This window comes from Gobio gobio, assembly GCF_949357685.1.
Source record: "Gobio gobio genome assembly, chromosome: 11".
NCBI classification, from domain to species: Eukaryota; Metazoa; Chordata; class Actinopteri; order Cypriniformes; family Gobionidae; genus Gobio; species Gobio gobio.
The window spans coordinates 23,949,761-23,976,799 of record NC_137104.1 but is presented as its reverse complement, the minus strand read 5'-3'; the positions used below and the strand labels follow the sequence as shown (position 1 = coordinate 23,976,799).

The 27,039-nt window shown below is 36.3% G+C and overlaps 1 protein-coding gene across 1 annotated transcript in view; it reads left to right on the top strand.

Moving 5' to 3' along the window:
• ctdp1 (CTD (carboxy-terminal domain, RNA polymerase II, polypeptide A) phosphatase, subunit 1) overlaps positions 1-27,039 on the top strand; it is a 137,431-nt gene that overhangs the window by 28,068 nt on the left and 82,324 nt on the right. Inside the window, exons 9-11 of the mRNA XM_079829510.1 lie at positions 1,164-1,305; positions 3,921-4,136; positions 14,029-14,185. Coding sequence (XP_079685636.1) covers positions 1,164-1,305; positions 3,921-4,136; positions 14,029-14,185 — 515 coding nt within the window. The remainder of the gene's footprint in view (positions 1-1,163; positions 1,306-3,920; positions 4,137-14,028; positions 14,186-27,039) is intronic.

Here is a 27,039-nt window from a genome sequence, read left to right as displayed (position 1 = left end):
ATTACACCACCACCACCAGCCTGCACAGTGGTAACAAGGCATGATGGATCCATGTTCTCATTCTGTTTATGCCAAATTCTGACTCTACCATCTGAATGTCTCAACAAAAATTGAGACTCATCAGACCAGGCAACATTTTTCCAGTCTTCAACTGTCCTATTTTGGTGAGCTTGTGCAAATTGTAGCCTCTTTTTCTTATTTGTAGTGGAGATGAGTGGTACCCGGTGGGGTCTTCTGCTGTTGTAGTCCATCCGCCTCAAGGTTGTGCGTGTTGTGGCTTCACAAATGCTTTGCTGCATACCTCGGTTGTAACGAGTGGTTATTTCAGTCAAAGTTGCTCTTCTATCAGCTTGAATCAGTCGGCCCATTCTCCTCTGACCTCTAGAATCAACAAGGCATTTTCGCCCACAGCTGCCGCATACTGGATGTTTTTCCCTTTTCACACCATTCATTCTAAACCCTAGAAATGGTTGTGCGTGAAAATCCCAGTAACTGAGCAGATTGTGAAATTCTCAGACCGGCCCGTCTGGCACCAACAACCATGCCATACTCAAAATTGCTTAAATCACCTTTCTTTCCCATTCTGACATTCAGTTTGGAGTTCAGGAGATTGTCTTGACCAAGACCACACCCCTAAATGCATTGAAGCAGCTGCCATGTGATTGGTTGATTAGATAATTGCATTAATGAGAAATTGAACAGGTGTTCCTAATAATCCTTTAGGTGAGTGTGTGTGTATATATATATATATTATTTATATATATTATTTATATATATATATATATATGCGCCTGTGTGTCACTGTAGTTACTGCTGATTGTTGCTATCTAGAGAAGCATGTTACTCATTCCATTTGCCTACTGTTGTATGTAGAGATAAATTTGAGAATCGCATTTGTTCTAAATCCCAATATTTGTTTTATAAACTAAACAGACAAATTGTATTTTCAATAGCCAGTACCAGTAATTACACTGGAGGAATAGAAATATGTCTTGGCATTGGTTTCAAACTTTTTTCTTTCCTCAACACGTTCAATTCAGATGGCAATTTTCTTTTGCTGTGGCACTGTACATTCCTCTCTGCTGATATTGGAGCAAGAGACACTGGCAAGAAACCTGTTGTTTATCTCCATTTATATATATATGTGTGTGTGTTTCTGTTAGGTACAGAGAAAGTTCGTCAAGCTCTGGGCTGTAAACATCTTCATGTGGTGAATCCTGATTGGCTGTGGGGCTGCTTGGAGCGCTGGGAGCGAGTAGAGGAGCAACTCTTTCCTCTCAAAGAGGACTATAACAAATCACACAGGTATTCATCTATTGCAGTCTTTCTTGCTGTTCTTTTATCCTTTGTTCACTTGTGCCTTTCAGTATTAAGACTGTAACAACAACATTCCGTTTTATCAGTATTTTTCACTCGCTGGACTGTAATATTCACGAATAGAATATTAAACACTGAACTACTTACAGTTGCCAATAAATCCTTCAGCTTGTACTGACTTTTGCAGTATTAAAGAATTATTAAATTGATGAGTTACCCAAAAATGGCCCTCATTTTGTTCCAAATGCACATTTGTATTTCCTTTGTGGCACATAAAAGATGTCAATGGAAATTGAATTGTCACTGTCAAGCATGATTTTTCAGTCTCTTTGTTCACACAGTCATCATATGTCTTCAGAAGACTTGAGATATAGCACACAACTGACCTACTTATATGAAATACTTTTGTTATCTTTCAGGGCTATTAGGGATGCTCATTTCGGTTAATTTTCCTGACCGACAACCGCCGCTCATTATCCGATTATTAACCATTAACTGATAAGATTATAATTTAATTGGCATTAGATAAACATACAATTAACGAGTGTCAGTGACCCGTTAAAAAGACACTTTTTTTCACAGGTTTATTTTACCGTGCAAACTGCAGCATACAGAACAGATCAACAACAGAACCTGGATTCACACATTATCACAAGTCGAAATGGTCCCACAGAGGTCGTTTTGCGAAATACGTCTATGTAGACACGTGTGGTTGCACATATCGACGCGACCCGTGAGTTAACAAATACAGCATATTTTTCTTCAACCATGCAGCAAAAAAAAATAATTATTAATCGGTCAAAATTCTTACTTTCGGTTAACGGTTAAACGGTCAAGATGAGCCTCCCTAAGGGCAATGCATAACAAGGGTGATAACTATAACTATAGTTTTAATAATTGTACTAATTCTATGAGAAAAGAGAAGTCAACACATGCAGCTCGCACTTATAATAAAAAGAAAATTATCGTCCATTGGTGTGGACACTAATATAGTTATTGTTATAATTATCGTTATTATGTGGCATTCACACCGGAATGCGATTGACGCGAATTATTCGCGCGAAGGTGGACGCTTGAACATTTTGAGTTTACTCGCATCATTCGCGCGTGAGACATTCACTGCACAACAGACGCGAATTTGCGTCATGGGCGGGGTTTCAGCCAGCGGCTCGTCTCGTTGAGAAATGGCTGACATGGGCTGTGTTTACACGTCTTTTTTTGTTCAAATCTACTGTTAATGTGTGACAAAACGTAGTTTTAAGACTTTTTCAGTCGATAATTTAGTTGTTTAAAGCTCAAATCTGTGGTTTATTTATATAAAGAGTGCCTTTTTGAACATTTTATCTGGCGTTTTCGGAGTTGTGAGCTCCAGTGGATCAGCGGCGGTCAGCGCTTGTCAACGCCGGCGAGGGCAACCTTTCCTCGGCCAGTCCTTCTGACGTCTGCCGCTGGCTCTGATGTCTCTGTGGTGTGTCTCGGGCTATAATTCGTCTTGTAACGGGCGATCTTTGGTCTCATGAATCTATAATTTGTTCCCTGGCAAATCGTTTAGGCTGTGGGGAAAGTGAAGTTTCATTATTTTTTTATTTTTAGGCTATAACTGTACGTTACAGTTGTAACGTTAGCCTACTAGCACTGACTTTGAATGTTTGGCTGAATTGTTTGCTTTATTTCATGTGTAGCTTATTAAACCTTTTACTTATACTTTTGTATTATTGGTCATACATAAACTTGCATTTACCAAAAAGAGACTGGGTTGTGTTTCATGTCATTTAATGTTATCACAGTAATAATCATATTGTCTGAACCAGATATTAATATACAGATTTTCTCCTCATTGTTGTCACTACTAGAGCAAGCTCCTGATTGGTTAATGCAGCGCGAAATATCCGCCAAAGTTCAGATTTTTCAACTTGAGCGAATCGCGCATTCAAAACGCTCAATTCGCGTCCTTCGCATCGCCTCATTCGCACGAATCGCGCCGCAGAATGCCATTTCGCGTCTCTGCATTGACTTAACATGTAAATCACTCGCGCGAATCGCGTCCGGTGTGAACTTACCATGAGTGTGAATGGGCTTTTATGGTGCTTTTTATATTTGTTTTTTGACAATGGGAGCATCTGTCCTCAATTTTCAACATTTTTTAAAACTTCTCATTTTGTGTTCCATTTAAGATATAAAGTCATAAAGATTTGGAACAACATGAGGGTTAGTAAATGAGAATTTTCTTTTTTATGTTGCTTATCCACTTAACCCGTATTTATTTTTTGGTCATTTTGACAGATTTTATTTGACGTTATTATTATTATTGTTATTTATTAATTCAAAAAGCAAAGTTTCCATCTAAGTGGTTCAAAACTTGGTGACATTTTTGGCATGCAATCTGAACAAACAGAAAAGAGGACTTCATTCACAGAAAAAAGTTAGACCGTGGCTGATTGTGGTCAAAATCGACCTACCCTAGAAAATGAATGGGAAAGACCCTAATGTGTGATAATTCTTCAGGGAAGTTAATGGAATAACATTTAAAAGTTATATTCTTACTATTCCTGGTCAAAAATGACAAGCAGAGGTTAAACATAACATCTTTTACTGTCCTTCAGGAGCAATAGTCCCGCTGCGTTTCTAGACATCCATGGGTCCATCCCGAGGCCTCTCTTCCAGGCCCCTCCTGTTCAGCACAAGGCCCTTGCACCGCCAGAAATGCGGACCTATGACCCCGTCACCGGCAAACTTATCCGCCGGGGTCCCCAGGCCTCCCGTCCACCCTCTTATCTTCACTCGCATGGATCGTCCATGTCGGCCCAGGGAGATCTCAGGTATTTTGTGTACTTTGTTTTTAAAAATATATATTTTTATGTATGAAACTTTACACTGAATATCAAGTCACTGAATATCTGATAGATGTTGATGTGTAAATATAGCAGTCATGTTAATGATCTCATGGTTGTATCAGAATCATGAATATGTCTTAAGGGTCTATTTTTGCACATTCTGCACAATACATAAAACTTCTTGTAACAGAGTTTGTATGTTCAGGGAAGAAAGAGGGGGGAACCGGCGAACGTTCAACAACTTTTTAATCAAATAATAAACACAAACTGAAAGTAAAAGCGGCAGCCCCTCACGGACGACTGCCACGCACACAAACATACCAAAACATAAACAAAACACAACGTAAAGTCCAGGCCTGGTCCTTTCTCGTCCTTTACTGTCGTCACTCCTCCTTTATGCTCCTGTCACTCCTCCGTGAGACTCGTCCCGCTCTCACGGTCCCTCAGCCTCGCTGCTCGCCACACTTCTTATTTCTAAAGAGCGGGGGAATATAATGATATATGATGTTTGATTATATACTTATTAGACATTTGTATGAAAGGCCAGTGAGAAAAGTGCCTGGTCAGTAAGACTTTCCCTGATGCTGTGCTTGCCTTTTCTTTCCCAGCTCATATTGGATTTCTCATTCAGTCTATTTCACATTAATCTCAAAGCTCTACATAAAATCTGCGAGAAATAAAGCATTGCACCTTGGCAGCTCTGAGATTGTGAAACAGAAATGATTAGCAAATTTCATCAGCACCTTTGGTCATTGCTGTGACAAGGGAATAATAAAAACAAGCTTGTAAATGCTGATCGAAAAAGAGGAGGAAAAAGCTGCACCTCCTGCGTCAGCGTTTGTTCAGGAGAGAAATAAATTATAAAATAAATGGTTTACTCATAAGTTGTTCCTGTATGACTTTCTTTCTGCAGTGGAACAGAAAAGGAGAACTTTCAAAGAATATCCTGCCGATGCTTTTCAGTATAATGAAAATTAATGAGGGCTTCAACGGTCAAGCTACAAAATTACAATAAAAGCATAAGTTGGTCTGCACAACTTTAATATTTGTATCATATATTTTGATCTGTTACACTCATAAAGATATTTTATGACTTCAAAAGATTTGGAATATAACGTGCGAGTCATATAGACCACTTATGATACTTTAAGGATGCTTTTTCTGGTGTCAAGCTCTAGCCCCTATTAATTCTAAATGTATGGAAAACAGTGGTTAAAAACATCTTTTGTGCTCCACAGAAACAATTTTTTTTTATTGGATGGCCTGGTCAGACCAGTAGTTCTGTTTTCTTCTGGCCCTGCCACAACATTATTATTAAATAATATATTATTTATTATTTAATTTTTTACCTTCACAGTTACACACACACACACACACACACACACACTCACTCACTCACTCACTCACTCTCACACACAAATAGATCTATAAAATATTGTTAAAAAAATGTATGGCCATTTTTATTTTAAATTAAAAAATGTATACTTTTATTCAGCAAAGATGTTTTAAATTTATCAAAAGTGAGATTAAAGACATTCATAATGTTACAAAAGATTATTTATTTATAAATTAAATAAATAAAAATAAATAAAATAAATCCTGTTCTTTTGAACTTTCAATTCAAACAATCCTGAAAAAAAAGTATGTTTCCAGAAAAATATGAAGCTGCACAACTTCATCAATAATAACAATAAATGTTTCTTGAGCAGCAAAATAGCATATTAGGATGATTTTTGAAGAATCATGTGACACTGAAGACTGGAGTTATGATGCTGAAGTTTCAGCTTTGCCATCACTGGAATAATTTACATTTTAAAATAGAAACCAGTTATTCAAATTGTGATAATATTCCACAACATTGCTGCTTTTACTGTATTATTGATTCAAGTAAATGCAGCTTTGGTGAGTATAAGAGGCTTCTTTCAAAAACATTCAATAATTTTACCACATAATAGACACGCATAATTCCAAGTCCGATGACATGGAGAGATCCGAGTAGAGTGTAACGGGTTGCCATCTCTCAATTACGGTAATTACGATATGGCATGAACACAGTGCAGCATAAGCTTGTTGTTTTAGTTCAGGATGAACTGTAAAAAGCGACTACTGTGTTTTGAAAAACATTGACCACCCTACCTTTAAGCTCTGTTCTAAAACCTGCATGTCAATCATGACATGAGAGGCATGATGTAAAGTAGCAAAACTACAAATTTCCATTATAATCAGCAAAGCTGCCTATACTACTACGTAAAAAATAGGAGTAATGTTGTACAGTAAAAACAGTAATAGTGTGAAATATTACAATTTAACATAACTGTTTTCTCTTTTAATATAAAATATATTTTTAATTAATCCCTGTGATTATGCCAGTCTTTACTGTCACATGATCCTTCAGAGATCAATCAATGTGTTTTGGTGCTCAAGAAACATTTGTTATTATTATCAATGTTGAATTTAGTTTTTAAATGTTTTTGCTGCTTAATATTTTGTGGAAATACATTAAATTAATCATGTGGCGGTAAAGACACGTATGTCATCACTAAAGATTTCTATTTCAAATACAGTTCTAAGAAAAAGTATGTGAATCCCTTGCAGAATCTGTGAAAATGGAAATCATTTTAACAAAATGAGACCGATCATACAAAATGCATGTTATTTTTTTTGTACTGTCCTGAGTAAGATATTTTACATACATTTACATATAGTCCACAAGACAAAAAAATAATAAAAATAGCTTAACTAAATGACCCTGTTCAAAAGTTTATGAACCATTGATTCCTAATACTGTGTGTCATTACCTGGATGATCCACGGCTGTTTTTTTTGTTTTGTTATGGTTGCTCTTGAGTCCCTTGTTTGTCCTTAACTGGACAAACAAGTTAAGTGTTAAAATGCCACATTCTTCAGAAAAATCCTCCAGGTCCTGCAAATTCTTTTTTCTTCAGCTTCTTTTGCATGGTTGAACCCTCTCCAGCAGTGACTGTATGATTTTGAGATCCATCTTTTCACACTGAGGACAATTGAGGGACTCAAACACAACTATTAAAAATGGTTCAAACATTTACTGATGCTCCAGAAGGAAACGTGCATCAAAAGCTAACTTTTGAACAGGATGAAGATGTCCAAATCTTATTTTGTTTATATATTTTAAAAAAAAACATGTAGTACTGCCCTTCAGAACCAATAGAAGATACTTGCATGTTTCCCTGAAGACCAATTAAGTACAATTTTCCCTTGATCTTCAAATTCAAAAAGTTTTCACCCCCTTAAAATAAGGTTTTTAGAAAGTTATTAAATATAATCTCTCTTATTTTGTTAAAATGATTCACATTGTCACAGATTCTGTAAGTGGTTCACATACTTTTTCTTGCAAAAGCTGTCACTGGGGCGGTACACTTTTAAAAGGGCTTATTAGCAAACTCCCTATAAGGCAAGTCATTTCCCTCTGCGACCATCTTTAAAAACGGATCTTGGGCAGCTATTTCAGTCATGCAAGTGCAGCCCCTATTTCTTTGAATGGAGAAACATCAAATTCTCTAAAGCTGTTCACCAAGCTTTTTCAATAATATTTCAAATCAAAAATGAAATCACCAATGTAATCCAACAACAGCTGTCTCATAAATTTAGTTTCTAAACTTTCCAGGAAAAATTACATTTTAAAATGTTTTGAAACAGAATTTTTAACATTGTAATACTTTACAATATAACTTTTTTTGTTATATTTTTGTTCAGATTGTTGAGCAAAAGAGACTTCTTTCAAAAACATAAAAAAAATCTGAATTATTCCAAACTTTTGGCCAGTGTACATTGGACACCCGTAGTGCCAGTCCTGCTCTCACACACACTTACCTGTGATTTTGAAATAAACCTGGAGGAATCGATTTGCTGGTTTAGGTGTGGATTATAGTTAGATCTCAACTCTGCAGGTAGACCTCCAGGAGAAGGTCACCCTATACATGCGCTTGTTTTGTTATTTTAGACATTTGTTAACTGCTCTCAGCTTGATCACAGTCTCCTTCCATTTGTCTTATTTCTGCTTTATCCTTGCACTTGCTGTCCATGTAGGGGGCTGCAAATTTAATAAAGCAATCCTCTGTCCTCTAGGAGGAACCATTTACAAGAGTTTACAGCTAAATTTGATATTTAAACCACAGCTCTACCTGACTAACTCTCCAGACAGACAGCCAAACTAATATATCATAATGAGCGCACCGCTCTACAGCAGACCTGATATGTTGAATAAATAGCGGGACTGCATGGTGCCCTGTTACGGCACGTCACATGTAGGCTGGCAGTGAGTGCTCTTGTGCTGCTGTTGAGAGGATGTACTGGTCTCCAGGCAACAGGCCTTGTTGAATGGTTCAAGAACAGAAAATGAGAGGACAGAAGCATCAATACAGAATCACCCATGTTCGTCTTTTGTTGCTAGGTAGCAAAAGAGAAAAGAATCATATGTGCCACTGAAAGATGTTTGGGAAGACGGATCTCTAAAAACTTTGCCAATTTGAGAGTTTCCATGCTCATGGGAAATCTGTAAATATCAAGGAATAAATTGATAATTTATTAAATTAAACTATAATCTCTATAAAATTATACGAAGTCCTTCATCCAGTATACATCCTTAACCCTTGATGTGTCTGTTTATTGCATATTATAGCTAATTTTGATGCTTTCTTCTATCAAAGTGTAACCCTCCAAATGTTTGTATAACTTAAACTTATTTTTTTAGTTTTAATTTTTCTTAAATATAACATCCTACAAATGAGGTGCTGAACTATGGCAATGAGAAATTATCTGATTTAGTATGAATGCTCACTGAGGTTGACAGAGCATTTCATATCTGACCTAGGTGCTATGTCTCTGATCCAAGACCAGCTCTTTAAACACTTTTTAGAGTTTGAAGCTCTTCAAGGATAGCAAGAAATGTTGCTAGATCTGTAACTAGATTTGCTTTGTGAGAGTGTCAAAGAAGTGTCAAAATAACCTTTATTGTTTGAATTGTGTTATAAAATTAACAGAACTTGAATTCTTTGACTTTGTTTCATATCAAAACAATAACAAAGCTTATTGTGATTATTGAATGGTAGACATGTTACAAATAATATTTTGTGAAGTTTTGTTCACTCGTCAACTGAAAATAGCATATATGAAAAGATTGGTTCATCAAAATGAAGATTGATTAAAAATGATAAAATGGGTATTGTCAACCCAACTCTAGCATTCACAGAGCTGACATTTACCGGTCATAGCTTATCCATGTTGTGTGCACGCATTAGACACTGACAGTCAAAACGCCATCTGAGAAGTGCTAATTAATCATCACCATGCCGGTTAATGATTTCGGCCCTCCACAATCATTTCAGTCATCATAGCCGAAATTTTTTGGCAGATTTTTGACTCTGGCCAAAATGTTGGTGCATCATTAATACTTACAATATAAATATATTAAATTTTTTTAAGAAAAGTTGTAGAGAAGTCTAAATAAATATGTGAAAAAAATGACTTGTCTGATTTATAAACATTCTTTTAAATTGGAACTTTTAAGTAAAAGTAAATTGGTAAATGTAGTTCAGAAAACCAGTCTAAATTATTCATTCAAGAATCAAACTGATCCAGTGCTTGAGTTCATCTCACTGAACCAGTGGTCTGGTCGCAGTGCCCAAAATTATCAGTGAATAGCTACTTAGTTTATTTAATTAAGAGAAGATAAAGGTAAAGAGAACTAGAGGAAACAAACTTCTTCCAGCATGCGTGCAGTTGAGTTCTGTTGATCACTATGCGTCGCTCCGTTGCTCGGATTGGTTGTAGGTCTATCCAATGGAGTGCAGAGGCATTTTCTTTCCTGGTTCGGTTGAAACACGCCTCATAATCACAGCCCAATGGAGCAGTATCAGACTCATATTCTGACTAGAATCTGAGTATGACGACGTCAGGCTAAACAGTGAGCGATCGGTATTGGTATCGGCTGGAATCCTGATCAGAGCATCCCTATAAAATATATCCATTGCACAAAAGGAGTCATCACACCTGGATCCCTGAAGCTGCTCTGTCCAGCAGAGCTCCCAGTGTAGTCTAGTGTCAATCACAGTCTCTCTCTCATATCAGCAGAAGACATGATTTGTTGAGCTCCATCGTCCCTCTGTCTCCTTTGTGAATTCAGGGTTTGTTTGCTTCACAGACCAGTCTACAACTTTCCCACTGGACCTTTTTAGATTGTTTCTACGGAAACCATCGGGCCTTCCACAGCTCTAGAATGTGAGGCAATTAAACATTTGATTGAATATAAAAGCATAGATATGCTGCATTAGAGGCTGTTGGCTAATTACCACGATACATCCGTGTACATTGTCTACACTGTGAAAATCAATGTCTTGACCCTGTCTTGCTGGTCCGTACCACTGTAGGTGGTTTTGTCAGGAGGTTGGATAGTGATTATTTCTGATGGGCTGACATGTTGACCTTTCCAAGATGACTGCTGTTGAGATATACGGTCAGCATGTGGCATTTAGGTCTAATGTTACTTATGTTTTGAAATGGGTTTTACACGTGATGTTATTCAAACTTTGACTTCAGACTATCAATAAGATTTGTCTCAAAAATAAAATACATTTGTAACATTTAAAAATAAGTTTGTAAAAAATATTTAGCCTGTTTCCCATATTTCACACCTTTGAACCAATGAAAGTGAAGGTGTATGCAATTATAATTAATATATTTTGTTTGATAATATTTCAGAGTAATATTTGTTGTTTTGTTAGGAAATGAACGCATAGGTTTAAAAAATGTGACTGTTTTGAGCAGTAATGAGAGAAAAGTTTAGATTTTAATAAAATGTATTGATTTCAATAGTTAAAACAGGCAATTTTCTTATTATTATTATTCATTTCATATAATGAAATAGTCAGCAAAAATATGCACATCACTGGCAGATTGCTTAAAGTGGGTGCTCACCAAAAATGTACGAAACGGTGATTTCGAGTGCACTGCACAGGCTCTTTTTTCAGATAAAATCAACTGATGAAGAGCTTGTGAGAGTCTGTCAATACATTTCTAAATTTTTGGAGCCGTGGTCTGCCAACTTTTTCGATTTAATGAGACAATAAGATTTCCAATGAATATTGTCAAAATATATTTCTCACATTTTAATTAATTAAAAATGGGTAAATGTAGAATTAGCATAGTAATATTCAAAACATACATTTTGCACATTCACTTATTAAGGTAAAATCACATTTAATGATCAGATACAATATGGTTTTAGTTGGAAAAATATTACGCTATGGCTGTTTCATAAGCTTGCATTTCACCTGGTCAAAATGGACCTGGGAATTACAAATCATATGCAGATTTTGAATTCACATTTTGCAAGCCCATTGATTTAAAAATGCTTGTTCAATATTTCGTTTAAACCAGTGGTTGCCAACCCATTGATCGCAGTAACATTACTGCAGCAGTTTTATCTGATGGCATTGTGAGAAGTGATGCTGCATCAGATGGTACATAGAACTGCACTTAGCTTAATTGAGAATATTGTTAGAATTTTGTTATTAGAGTTAATTTATAAAATGCTAATTGTAGTTGGTACCTTCAGAAGCTTCAGTGAACAAGCATTTTACTGTTTACAACTGTGCTGTGGCACTTTTTAAAGTTAACAATGGCACTTCATAAGATCTGCTCACTGCAAGTGTTACAGTGTTGTTAAACTGATACTGAGTATTATTGGCAGCACCTATTTTAAAGTTTAAAACCAAAGCAATTCAAATGCAATTAACATTGATTAATCGCCGATAATAATTGAATCGCTAAAACGTATCAACTTATTTGAGGTGCGTGTGGCTCATGCGCAAAATACATTCAGCAGACACACAAGGAAAAATTAAGCTAGTGTGCCGTAGTTAGTTGCGTATTTTAAATATATGAATGTCTTAAAGCCATGCAACGGATTAGGTAGGCTAGCCGTTCAAACCAATCCAAGGACACTCCAGCTGTAAAACAGTGTCCAATTGGTCTCTACACACCACCCATTATACCCAGCCACCACACCCAAAGTCCAGTTTCCATTGGTTGAACTTTCAAATTGCGTTGGAAAGCAATGCATCATGATCTCAACGAAATCGTATTGTGGAAGTCCTATAGATTTAGCCAAGCTGCATGTCATGTCATTCCGTGATCTACACATTGTCTTATGTTGTGTTTGGGCTCGTTCCAGACAGACTGCTCTAAATAAAGAATTGTGATGATCTATAGTTTACTAATGTTACAAACAAAAACGTTTGTACTGTAACCGTTTCTCTTAGTGAGCTCTGGTTTGGGGTGGCTGAAATCCAGCTACCATCCAGCATGGAGAGGTTCTTGAAACTCCAGAGACACAAGAAGTTTCAAATGCCTGTTTGCTGCTCAACAGTGGCTTTTTATAGATGCCCTTTTAATCCAATTTATTTGTTTGACAGAAGCTTTCCTTAAGCTTTTATCTGACCAAGTTCTTCTGTGCTCTATATCACTCAAATCTTTTGATAATTCGATAATCTCTAATCAATTTTCACACAATATTAGTTGTTTTCATGCCTTTTGCACATTTTAATGCTTTTCATCTTCAGAAAGATCTTTCTTGCTCCCCATATTTTATGAGATCTGTGATTTTTCTTTATAATCTGGAGCAACTTCTTTAATTAGGTTTCCTATTTACCTAAGTAGACCTGGCAAACTCTTTAACAAACCTGTCTGAGATTGATACCAGTCATCTAAAAAAAAATAATATGAGAAACAAAAACAAACAAACACTTTTTTATTTTTTTATTGTTCTGAAATCCTACTGATATGTCACTTGCCTGATCTTTGGAACACAGTGTAACAGACAAATATGGTTGTTGTATTCTGCTAGTTGAGACCTTTTCAATGATATCCATCTGTTACGTACTATGATTTTGCAGATCACATTTTCATGTAAAGCCGTTTTTTTCACTCTATGAAAATAGAGCACTTCTAATATGTCAGCAAATTTAAAAGCCCTTGTTAAATGATGGTCATGTTCCCAATATTCACTGTAAAGCCAACCTTCTAAGCTTTAAAACATCTATTTTATGTTGGTTAAGCAAGTGGTTATGTAACGTGAGTACTTAGTAGCGCCCCCTGCTTTGGATTTAAGAGTTTAAGGTTAACAATAAATTGATTAATTGATTGTTAATTTAAACGATGATCGAATATGGGAATTAACGTAAATTCACATGCCTAATACCTCGGTCTTGCCTTTCATCAAAGCAAGGGATCTTGGGCTTAAAAATAATAATAATAATAATAATAATTTGTTAAATTTATATAGTGCTTTTCTGGGTACTCAAAGCGCTTTACATATAGAAGGGGGGAATCTCCTCAACCACCACCAATGTGCAGCATCCACCTGGAGGATTCAACGGCAGCCATATTGCGCCAGAACGGCCACTACACACCAGCTTATTGGTGGAGACGAGACAGAGTGATGAAGCCAATCAAAAAGTGTGGTGGCCACTGGTTTGAACAGATTGCACAGCAGGAGCATGTGTAGTGGCGTTAATCATTTCAGACGCTGTCTGCTCTGACCATCTATCTCCCCATGCAGAGTTCTCATAATTATTATGTTGTGGCTCCTCTGACAGAGATGTGATTGAATGTTTGCTGTGTGCTGTGGACAGGCTTGTTCTGTGGGTATGTTTGATTGCTTATTTAGATGTTGGTCAGACTGAGAGAGCCGCGGTTCTGCTTTGGTGTTCTGTCAGGGGAAGCTCGGCCAGTAGTGCTTGAGAAACATTTGACCCTGTGACTGATTACACTGTAGCTTGCTTCACCAGCTGCTGATCTGGAGTATGAATGTTGAGCGATTGATTGTTGATGTGTTTGTTCAGGTTAGCTCAGGGGTCTCAGCAGACGGACGAGGCTGCAGGATCGAATACTGACGATGAGCAGCCTGGACCTTCACGCAGGGAACGACAGCCCAGCATGTCTGAATCCATGCCACTCTACACACTCTGCAAAGAAGATCTGGATAGCATGGACAAAGAGGTGAAACACACATGCACATATTTTCATACACGTTTTCCTAGCTATCTAAACTTTTTTCAAAAATTGTTTTTACAAACAGCTAGTTATAACTACTATATGCTAATCGAGTGGTTTCCAACCTTTTTTCCAGTAGACCGATATTTTAACCTTATGCAACAACAGCACTGTGTTTCAGGGCTCGACATTTAACGCTTGTCCGGGACAAGTGGATTTTTTGAAGGGGCAAGTGAAAGAGAATTTTACTTGCCCGACGGACAAGTAGCCTGACAAAACGTCATTAACAAAAATAACTAGGGAATCACCAAATGCAAGAATGATTCCGCATTCATTACTGTAAGTGGCGATTGACAGTGAATGATAATAATGTATAATGAACTGACAGTAACTAACACTGTTGAAGCTCGCGCAGCCTCTCGAGGAGATATCGAAACAAATGTGCACCGCTCCCACAGAGAAACTCACTTAACACACTACCTTAAAAATGTAGAAATGTGGAGTTTATTTATACTTATAACATGATACAGTTGCAACGTCACATTACCAAGAGTGCTGTTTTCCTGAATAACATCACGACTGAAAATGAAACTGATTTCATATGACAGTTCCATAAACAATTATTAACATTAAGTCACTTACATTTTAGATGCAATATTGAGTGTTTTTGTTCTATTTCAGCAGCAAAAATAGTTCCAAAAGATTTTTAGAATGCACATTAGCTTATTTCCATTAACTTCTTAAAACAACAGCGCATAAAAATGTGGTCTGAGTTTCACAAACAAAAAAAGCAGACCGGCTTAATGAAAATGTAAATCCACTCTCTGTCAGTAGGTGGCACTTATGGAATAGCAGAAATAGAGTTTCCCTGGTAACCTCTGTAAACAAAGCAGCGCTGAGCTTATTAACACGACAAGTTTCACAGCGGAAAGAAAATTAAGAGAATATTCCATTAGAACTTCTCAAGGCAGTCAGTTCCCTTCAGAGATACATTCATAGAATTCATTCATATAATTTCCCTCAGTACTCGGGTTGTAAATATTGTAAAACTTCTTGCTTCTTTGTGCCATTCTTTTATGCTGTGTCTGCGTGAGACTGTTTCTTACTTTGCTTAATACTGGACCGTATTAAATATGGTTTTAATGATGATTAAAATATTAAACTGTAATACTAACCATTGGAAATTGCATCATGGTTTATCGTCAAACTGGTAACCATTTCATCCCTAACCCTCAAACTAGAGTGAGGTTGGCGACACCTCGTAAATCTTTAGTGACCGCCAGGTTGGGAAACACTACCCTGTTCAAAGTACACTCTATTTGATGTGTGAGAGCACATGTGGTTGACGGCTTGCACTGTTGACAATGTTCCGACTGATCGGCCACCGATCGGTAATGACCGATAATTGATTTATATAGTTTGAAGCAGCCCAGGTGTCTGAAAAAGACAAATCATTTGCAACAATATTGCGGAGACATTGCAGAGACATTAACCCTACAGCATTCACAGAAACTTGAGCTGTGCGATTTTAGTGCTTTTCTTTCCCTCACACTGTTGGCACTGTTAGACAAACGAATTAGTGCAAAAAAAATCAATGTGCATAATATCAGGGTTCCTACGGAGTTTGGAAAAGTATGGAATTTGATTTGAGTAATTTCCAGGTCTGGAAAAGTATGGAAAAAATAAATCAGAGTATGGAAAAATATTTATAATTCCAGACTATTGTCCCTATTTCGTTTTATAAATATAAAATTAAGAATTTCTAAATGTATATAATATATACAATCGTTTTTTTTGGATCAGTCTGCCAGTGCTGCTGATCGTTTTTACACTTGATCTGCTGGAGTTTTTAGATCTGCAGTGATTAGTTATGTTATTAGGCGGCAGTTCCCATCATAGCACCCCTACCTCAAACTGCTTGACTAAAAACACCTGGAACGTTGTCCTTTATTTTTACATTTGAGTGGGGAGTTCACGGCAAACAAAATGGGAAAATGCAAGTTTTCCAAGGGCTGGCTTGCCAATCCTAAATATAAAGCCTGGTTAGCCAAAGATTTAAAATTTACAAAGAAAGCTATTTGCAAACTTTGTGTCAAATCATTTGACATCTCCAACATTGGGGAGGCGGTAATTGTAAGCCATATGCTAGGCCAAAAGCATCGTCGTCTCATCATAGCATCCACCACACAGTCTCACAACGTTAATGGCCCAGACCAAGGTGGGACCAAGACCGACCACATCAAGTCACGAAGCCCGTAATGTACCGATTGATCAAACGTGAGCATTTGAACTAGTCAGTCTAACGTTATCCTTTAATTAACTTAAAGGGTTAGTTCACTCAAAAATGAAAATTCTGTCATTAATTACTTACCCTCATGTCGTTCGACACCTGTAAGACCTCCGTTCGTCTTCGGAACACAAATGAAGATATTTTAGTTGAAATCTGATGGCTCAGAAAGGCCTCCATTGGCACAATGGCACGGTTCAGTCTCAAGACCCATAAAAGGTACTAAAGACATTGTTACAAAGTCCATCTCACTACAGTGGTTCTACAATAACTTTATGGAGTGACGAGAATAGTTTTTGTGCGCAAAAAAAACTAAATAACGACTTCTATAGTGATGACCTATTTCAAAACAATGCATCATGAAGCTTCGAAGCGTTATGTATCAACGAGTCGAATCATGATTCGGATCGCGTGTCAAACCGCCAAACTGCTGAAATCACGTGAATTTGGCGATTCAAACCGACTCACTGATTCATAACGCTTCGAAGCTTCATGATACCGTGTTTTGAAATCGGTCGTCACTATATAAGTCGCTATTTCGTTTTTTTTGCGCACAAAAACTATTCTCGTCGCTTTATAAAGTTATTGTAGAACCACTGTAGTGAGATGAGGAGTGTAACAGACTTGTCGGCGCCGATGGCATTGTGGGTAAGTGCGTCGCCATGTTGTGCTTCGGGAGACCCGAATTCGAGTCCTGCCTCATGGACTTTTCCCAATCCCGCCCCCCTCTCTCTCCCACCTTACTTCCTGTCTAGCTACTTTCCTATCCTAATAAAAGGCAAAAACGCCAATACTAAATCTTTAGAATGTAGCATACTTTTTAGCAGTTGAATTTTAAAACAATTTATCAGAACAAGTTAAATATGGTTGGAAAAATCTGTAGGGAAGTCTGGAAATTTGAGTCTGGAAAAGTATGGAATTTTGAAATTAAAATTGTGTAGGAACCCTGTAATATGCAACCTGCATGTACAAAGTATGCGTGGTTAGAAGTGGCTGCGTGGACCCTAGGGCACACATAAAAAGTGAAGTGTACTTTGGGCTTAACCCTAACAGAAAACTTTATGCATTTTTACAATTGTTGATTAGCCTGACAAGCCAGACCCACATCAAGATGTTGGGTCTGGAAACTCACCATTGACAGGGCTCAATCCGAGGGGCGGGAGAAACGGTTGTCTTTCAAATTCCCTCTGCATGCAATTGGATAGCGCCATGACCGCCACAACCAACCAGAGTAAAGAAGAAGGTGAAGCCGAGCTAACGTTAGTTGATAGACTTTCGCCGTATCCGGTCGGCAAAACTTCGAACATATCATCTTTTCTTAAGAATGACTTCAGTGCCGTTCTTTGTTCTTTTCTCAAATAAAAGCTCAACTCCAAGTCTTCCAGAGTCGCGGCCAAAGCCGATTCAAAAGACCGCTGTTCGTCAGCTTTGTTTACGAGTAGCACGCAGAACCTCCGCAACTCTGCTGTGACGTGCCGTCATTATGTTAAGCCCGCCCACCCACTCTACACACGCTGTGATTGGCCTGACCAGAGTTTGGTTTACCGAGAGTTGCTAGACTACACTCGTGGCAAAATAAATTTGCTGCCGCTAGGGTGCGTCCAGATTTCTAGGCTAATTGTTGATATCTCCAAAAGGAGGTTTTGTTAGATTTAGCTTACTTCTGGGTACAGTTTTGTCACCAAAATATGGTAAAGTTGGTACACACACTTTTTACATATTTATTTATGTCTACTTTACAAACACAATACAAAGAAATAAATTGCACAGATGCAAGTACAGATGTTACTTGGAGCCCTGGGCCAAAAAAGTCACTGTTTGGATTTAAATTGGCAAATGGTTCGTGAGTCTATGATTTTATCATTATTGCAGTGATTATTATGTTTCTAGCATGTTACAGTATATGTTTGGCAACAGTTCTTCTAACCCTGATTGATGGAGTGTGTAGCTTTTCATTTCTTAAACAGCCATGTAGGAAGACAGATCATCTGGCTCAAATTGTGAAAGAATGGTTGGGAAGGAGCATGAAGAATCATTTTCACACATGAATTGGACCAGACCTTAAATTCATTGAAAGTCTTTGGGGTGTGCTGGAGTAGACTTACAGAGTGCTTTGCTATTGCATTGTCAATACAAGATCTTGACAAAAAATGTATGCCCCTCTTGATGGAAATAAATGTTATGTTATTTCCATCAAGAGGTGCGTACATTTTTGGTGCATCAAAGAGGTGTATCAGAGGTGCCAATTCATATGTGAAAATGATCCTTCATGCTCCCTCCCAACCGTTGTTTCACAATTTGAGCCTGATGGATCTTGTTATCCTGGAATATGGCCATGATGTGTCTTCCTACATGGTTGTTTAAGAAATGAAAAGCTACACATTCCATCAATCAGGGTTAGAAGAACTGTTGCCAAACATATATCATGCTAGAAACATCATAATCACTGCAATTATGATCCTATCATAGACTCCCAAGAATTTGCCTTTTTAAATACAAACAGCAACTTTTTTTTTTTTTTTTTTGCTAGATGTTTCCTGGTTTAACTCAAATTACAGCTATTGTTTTATCACTCTCAAGCTCTATTTTTGACTACAAAAATCAACACTCAAATTCAAGCTTATGGCACAGTTTTTCCTTTCCTCCTTTTCTGTCCCACATGTCCAATGTTAAAGTACCTATTTAGTTCTAATTTCAACTTTTTTTCTATTAATGTTTATTCGTTGTCCTGCTTGACATTTGTGTTGATAGTTCATGTACTGAATTGTTTGTGGGTGCCGTTACGTGTTTCATTCATGGCAGAGCCTCAGTTATATTCCTCCCACCACACAAAGCTTTTTAAGATTCATAAAAGCTCATTAAAAATCCTGAACAAATACTCCCGAAGACATTCCCTGATGGTGAGCCAATGTTAATCACCCTCTGAGATCAGAAGCTGCTGAATATTAATGCCAAGACTGTTTGAAGAGGACATGTAAGAAGCAAATTACTGTGATCATAGCAAAGCACAAATTGAATTGCTAAGAATTCTTTAAAAGGAAAATTAAAATTAAGTTCCTGCCTAATAAAGATGCATTTGCTAAATAGAAAGTTCAAAAGATGTTAAGAATGGAATACTAAAGCTACTCCTTAAAGCTAATGAAAAGTTCCTGTAAGCTAATGTTTTTATTAGTGAATGAAATTGGAAGGCATTATTCCATGATAAACAAATATTTCAAACAGCAATGTGCTACATTCATATGTCATGTTTCACATTACACATTTTATTGGTGTACCTTTCACTGGAACAACATTGCAAGAGGAATTTGTTTTTAGTTTTTTTTTTGGACGGAGGAACAGATTAATCAAAAATGCTCCCTTACTTTCAAAGTAAGGGAAGACTTTTCATGATCATACACACACAGACATAAAGGACAATAATAGGAGAACTGGGCACTATCTTCCTGCCAGCATACTGGATCGGTGTTATTGCTGTGTGATATGAATCTTTGCACTTATATTGCTTTGCTTATTTATTATGAGCACATCTCCTCCACCCAGCCTTCCTCTTCTGACCTTGCTTTTCATTTAAGCTCATCTTCCTGCAGGCTGGATCTGCTTTATTAATGATTTAATTGAATGGTTTCTTTAAAATTGGTCATGGGTTTGTGATGTAAAAAAAAAAAAACGGTGTGCATGAAATTATTAGCCCTGCATGTATTTTTTCTTTTATCCCATTTTTTTGCCATCAGCTACACTTTCATAGCTCAAAGTGCTGTGTCAGGCTTTAAATGGAATGAGTTTTTTTCTTCAGCTTTTTCCTTTTACATTTGTCTCGTCTTCCACTTTTTTCTCTGAAGTGTGAAAGAGGAAGATGTGCCTCATGGCTCCCTCTTAAAATCACTGACCTAGAAACATCGCTTCAGAGCTTCTTTGACTTCTTTCTCGTTTGTCTGGCTTGTCTCAGTTCTCCGGTTAGCAGTTATAACAGTCTATGTCAAAATCCTGTCATTGCTGACACTGTTCATAACTTCACAGGTCAGATAGCTTCATTTTTTTCTGTTCACCTTACACACACACACACACACACACACACACACACACACACACACACACACAGTTGAACGAAGCCATGTCTTACTATGTAACGCAGCAGTGACTTCTACACAAAGGAAGGGATTTGATCATTCATAGGGACATTTTAAAATTTACATTTTACATGCAGCTGTTCTTGTTTAGATACATACGTTTACATATTTATCCACTAACTTAAGTTCTAGAAATGCAGGGAGGTGACACCCACATGCGTTTAGTAAATGAGCAGATGGTTAAAACACTGCTAACTAAGTCAAAGTCAAAAGCCATATCCCAAATATTTAATGATCCTCAAAGTGAAATTTTAATGCATATTTTTATCTTTATTTTCTATATTTCTTTAATAAATCAATTCTAAATGCTAAACAAAAGTATGTATGTGTTTTAAAATGCATGAAACCATTCAATTCCATTCAATTCAAATGTTTGTGGTAAGTTGTTTTGGTAACACTTTACAATAAGGTTTCATTAGTTAACATTAGTTAACTACATTACTTAACATGAACTAATAATGAACCGCACTTATAAAGCATTTATGTATCTTTGTTAATGTTAATTTCAACATTTACTTATGCGTTATTAAAATCTTGTTAACCTTAGTAAATACACTGTGAACTAACATGAACAAACCATTAACATCTGGATTTTTAACGTTTAAAAATAACTAAAGTTAACTAATGCTGAACAGAGGTTTTGTTCATGGTAAGTTCATGTTAACTAATGCATTAACTAATGTTAACTAATACAACCTTATTGTAAAGTGTTACCTTGTTTTTTTTAAATGTTTTATTATAAATAAAATAAATGTATACTATAATTCAGGAAGCATTGAATTGATTGAAGTGACAGTAAAGGTATTTAGATTTGTTACACATATGTTCTATTTTAATTAAATGTTGTTCTTTTAACTTTCTAATCATAAAATCCTGAGAGAAAAGAATGTATAAAAATAAGAAATGTGTTTTGAGCAGCAAATCATCCTATTAGAATGATTTCTAAAGGACCCATGTGACACTGAAGACTGGAGTAATTACTGGTGAAAATTCAGCTTTAAATTCGCCTAATATTTGAATGTGTTAAAATTAAAGTAAATTTAGTTTTGATATTTCACAATATTACTCTTTTTAGTGTATTTTAGATCAAATAAATGTAGCCTTGGTGAGCATAAGAGACTTCTTTCAAAAACATAACCCATTTCTTACCAACCCCACTCTTATGAACAGTAGTGTGTAATTATTTTATATCTTAAATTTTGTATTATTTATTACATTATTGTTTTAAAATGACAACTGATTATATACTACATATGTTTTCTGGAGTTAAGCCTATGACCTTAAGCTATAGGGATGCCTGTATGGGATCGGTAAACTGCCTTTAAACAAGTAATATAATACCTAGGTAGTAGGGCTGAACGATTTTGGAAAAAAATCGAATTGCGATTTTTTTTTTTTTTTTTTTTTTTAACCAATATTGCGATTGTGATTTAATATGCGATTATTTTTTAAACTCTTTATCTTCTGTATTATTCAACAATACATTATTGTATAGTAATGGTGGAAATCTTTAATTGGTACCTCACGATCCGATTACGATTCTGGGAGTCACGATCCGATTCCAAAACAATTCTTGAACTTTTTAATTTTTAAGTTTTTAATAAATTAATAAGATTAATATTAATAATTAATATGTTTTTTATTATGATATATGTAATTATAAGCTTTTTAAAATAACTACACATTATAACATTTTAATTAAAACAATTGCATGTTAATAATTTTAAATATATAAACTAATATAGCTGCAAAACATAAAGTAGTAGCCTAAATCATAAAGAGAAACAAAAAAACATATTACAAGCAATGAACAAAGAGTGCTTTCAGTATTTAAGAGTGTCTGAACTGTGAGTGATTTTTCTCTTTCTCAGCTTTACTGTTGTTTGATTATTAATCATGACATCATAGACAGCGGGAGACCTGCATTCACACTAATGCACAGATCTCTTTTGAAATATAAGATGTTTTTGCCCTGTCTGTTTAATTCATTAAGACATTACTGATGTTTACATTAATTTTGCGTCATAAAAGCATTGTGAGACGCGCACAGACGCGTGCTCGCAAGCACTCTTCACAATGCGCCGCGTGAGCATTTGAAATGGAAAGCCTTCTGTCAGTGAGTTTCTAGCGACATGAATGAAGCCTTCGTTGAGCATTTGTAAGGAAAATACCGGCGGGCGAGAACACACTCTGTAAGCGTAACATCAGTTTCTCACAGCGCTTATCCTGTGCAAAGAAGCCTGCGAATGTCATTGCAACTCGCGCCATCAACCTTTCCGAACGTTATGAAATATTATTTTATGGTTCGTGCGTGATTGTGTGTGTGTGTGAGAGAGAGATATAATGGAAGCAATCAGAATACGGGTGTTTCTAAAACACACGCAGCGCCACCGCGCACCTGCAGTTAAAATCTAAGCTCAGAATCGATCCAGAATCATTGGAGAGATGATAGAAGCCTATAGTATGAACAACACAATATTAGATAGATCAAACACAAATATTTTTTTTTTTCTTTTAGGCCAGGCATATGATAGGCTATGTGTAACGTGCCAAGTTGATGCTTCTTCTGCAGACTTTACTCTAGCGTGTCACGTGACCAGACTGTAATCGCAGCCTTTGCGGTTAGGAAATCGCGTTATACAATATCGCGATATTATCGCAAATGCAATTAATCGTTCAGCCCTGGTAAAGTTTGGCAAACTACTACTTTTTCATGCGCATCTTGCTGGTTCAGCTAATATTTTCTTCACACTGCTGCTTGTCACTTCTGAGAGTCATGCCAGGGTGAACGGATAGAGGATAAACACCTCTCAACGCCTCTGAGGGGCACATGCAGTCTGCTGTGCTTCATGCCAGAACGAATATGTCAGACATAAACAAGGTTTAACTCAAGAGCTTGTCAGCATCCCAAGATAATGTTCATTTATTCTATAAAAGGAAAATAAAATCTTTTTTTAATTGAAAACATGACACATTGACAGGTTTAATTTGAGCACACATATTAGCTTGTTCCATTGATATGACCATTTGCGTTGTCAAATATTGTCCAATTTGAAAAAAATATGTTAATACACTACCCTTCAAAAGTTGGGGTCAGTAAGATTTTTTTGTTTTTAATGAATTTAATTATTATTTTAATTATAATTATTTTATGCAGCAAGGGTGCATTAAAGTGAAAGTGACGTAAAGGCCAATATTGTCCTCTGCCTTTAACCCATCCAAGTTAGTGCACACACATTAGGAACATTGAGTAGTGCACACACACTGCAAACTGTGGATACAAACACCTGAAGCAGTGGGCAGCCATTTGATTTGAATTGACTCCTGTTCATACATTCCCCCCACCTGCGTTTTTCCTGCTGGTACCAAGAATCGAACCCGCAACCTTCGGGTTACAAATCTGACTCTTTAACCATTAGGCCACAACTGCCTATTTAATTTATATTCTATACTTTCTATTTCAAATAGAGGCTTTTATTTTGAAATTTATTTACGAAATCTATTTATTGATGATAATAAGAAATGTTTCTTGAGCACCAAATCATCATATTAGAATGATTTCTAAAGGATCATGTGACACTGAAGACTGGAGTAATGGCTGCTAAAAAATCAACTTTGTCTTCACAGGAAAAATTACATTTTACAATATATTAATTTAGCAAACCGTTATTTTAAATTGTAATAATATTTCACAATATTATAATTATTATTATATTTTGATCAAATAGATGAGAGACGGTTTTTTTTTTTTTTTTTTTTTTTAATCGTACCGACCCCAAATTTATGAAGGATAGTGTGTATTATATGTTGCTAAAATGCACAGTGACTTTGTATGGAAATAATGTGTTTAAAAAGAAGTATATAAAGGTCATGTTTCATGATGTGTGGGGGTTTTTTTATTTTATTTTTTATCATCTATTTACTAGAAGGATCCATGGCGACATACGTGGCATCTATTATTTAAATGACTGGGAAACCTCAAGCTTTAACAACCTCCAGCTTTATAGCAACCTTCTACTTAAGGACTTTTAGACCGTAAATCCCTTTCAGTAAAATATCCCGAAATGGAAATCCTATAAAATCTCATTCACATTGTGCCCTTTCAGACGGAGACTGCAGTCAGACCATGTAACACCTTTTTTTGTATCCATTCCTAAGCTCATTTTCTCTCCCTTAGTCATTTATGGGTACAATTTGCCACTGCTCAAATTGTGCCCCATTGTTCTACCAGCATAACAGGGGTTTGTTGAATAGCCCCCCTTACTCACTAAATAGACATCCCTACTGAGGTGCAGGAAACCACAGCGTTATTATTCTGGGACTTTGCGAATTGGGATATTGAGGGGGTTAGTCTTTTGTTCATTAAACCTGCTGAATGGAAATAGAATAGTTTCTAAATATAGCATGTGGAGAGAGCTGTAGCAGGCTTTTAATACATGACAAAGCTGAGTTTGATTTGAACATAAATTGCTATTTGAAAAGTCACATTTTTAAGGGAACCATTCTTATGTACTTTTTTTTGCATAGCTGCTCAGAGGAAATGGGAATTAACTTGTTGAAAGGCTGGGCTTCTGGAATGGACACTGGTCGCACTAATGTTCTCCTTTCATACACTGCAAAACAGCTTTTCATCACACAAACTAAGTAATTACAGGCTCTGAGGAAACCTTTTAAATGAAATGATGAGCATGTTGACCTGAATGAAAATGAATGTTAATTGATCACTCTGAAAAGGTTTGAATGGTTTCTTAATTACGACTAGGGCTGGTTATTGACAAATTTCATGTTTTGATTTGATTTTGACGCACAAGATTTCAGTTCTGATCTTGATTCCATTCAATTCGATATTGATTTATTTGGATAAATATCAGGTAAAGTACATGCCAATATTTCTTAAGTTAAAAAAATCTCTCAACTAATGCTACAAACTATACAAGGAAACCTGACAGTTGGTACATTACTATAATATTAGAGTGATTTTTATACAACATTTTAAATTGCAGATAAAGCTTAAAGTTTTTGTACTTTATAATAACTTTTTATTGATATAATTGCTTAAAAAAATTAAATAAACATTTAAACAGTGGCTGTCAACTTGTTTTCACCAGATTTATTCAAACATACATTAAAGAACATAATGCATATGTAATATATAGCATATATTTATCAATGCAACATTATGGTGATGTTTTATTGACTTCTTTCTGTGATTAAAACATAGCTTGAGCAATTACATGAGACATGATAAATTTCAGTAAGTTGTACTGTACCTTTCAACATACCTTCTGATGTTCATTCACGTTTATGTCATGCTGTAACTAGCAGTAAAGAGTTCAAGTGCTGCTTGAACTGAAGCACTACAGTGATCTGTCATGCCAGATTAAAGAGTGTCAAAATTACATTTAATGTTTAAATTTTGTAATAAAATTGACCGCAGCTAAGACTTTAATATAAAAAGTAACAAATCACGTAGCTTATTGCTATAAATAATGTTTAGTGAAGATTTGTTCACTCAACAGCAGACTAAAAGATTAATTCTTAGGATTTAAGAATCAATATTGGTTTATCAAAACAAGGATCAATTAAAGTCAAGAAATAAATAAATATTGTCAACCCAGCCCTAATTGAGCATCCTCCTCAGTCTGTTTTAACTCTTTCATAGTCTTGACTTGAGAGTCCAGCGAGGATAATTATGCTAATTGTTACCTCCATATCAGGTGTAGGAGGTCAACAGTGATTTCACTTGTTGGGAAGTGTGGGTTTGGCACACAATGGCTGCGTCCGAAAACCTAGGCAGCTGACTCGTTGCCTCGCTGCCTCATCAGACGATGGCTTGTAAGGCAGTGTTTGGCATGAAGGCACCTCACGAAACTAATTTCGGACAGACTTCTTAGGCAGTGTAACCGTGTAATGATCTACAGCTAAATAGAGAGAGCTTTGGTAAGAACTAAACAAATATTTTATTACAACATTAGTAATTTCTCGCTAGAAATTACATCAGAAGTAGAAAATGTTGGTTAAAAAACGTACATTTACACACAAGCTGACCAACAAACGCAACTTTCGGACGCCGTCTTTTTTTTCCAGCTCAACTGTCACAGAATGGAAAGCACAGGATTGTGGGATATCAAAGGCAGCGAAGGATACAAATATGCTGCCTTCAAAAATTGATCAGATGAAGGTCTTTCGGCAGACAGGAAGTGAAGCTAACATTAGATTCGGACATGCCTTGGTGCCTTCCTGCCTTGAAATGAGTCCTCCGAAGGCAGTATTTTCCAGGTTTTGAACGCAGCCTACACATTTTTGTGCTAAGAATGATCCACATGCAACACTAATCAGTCTGCCAGTTATCCATACATGTTACTGAAGCATGTTCTGCTTCGGTAAATATTTCATTTTTGTGTCCTTTTAGCATCTTTAACTAAAGGCGTTCACCCAAAAAAATT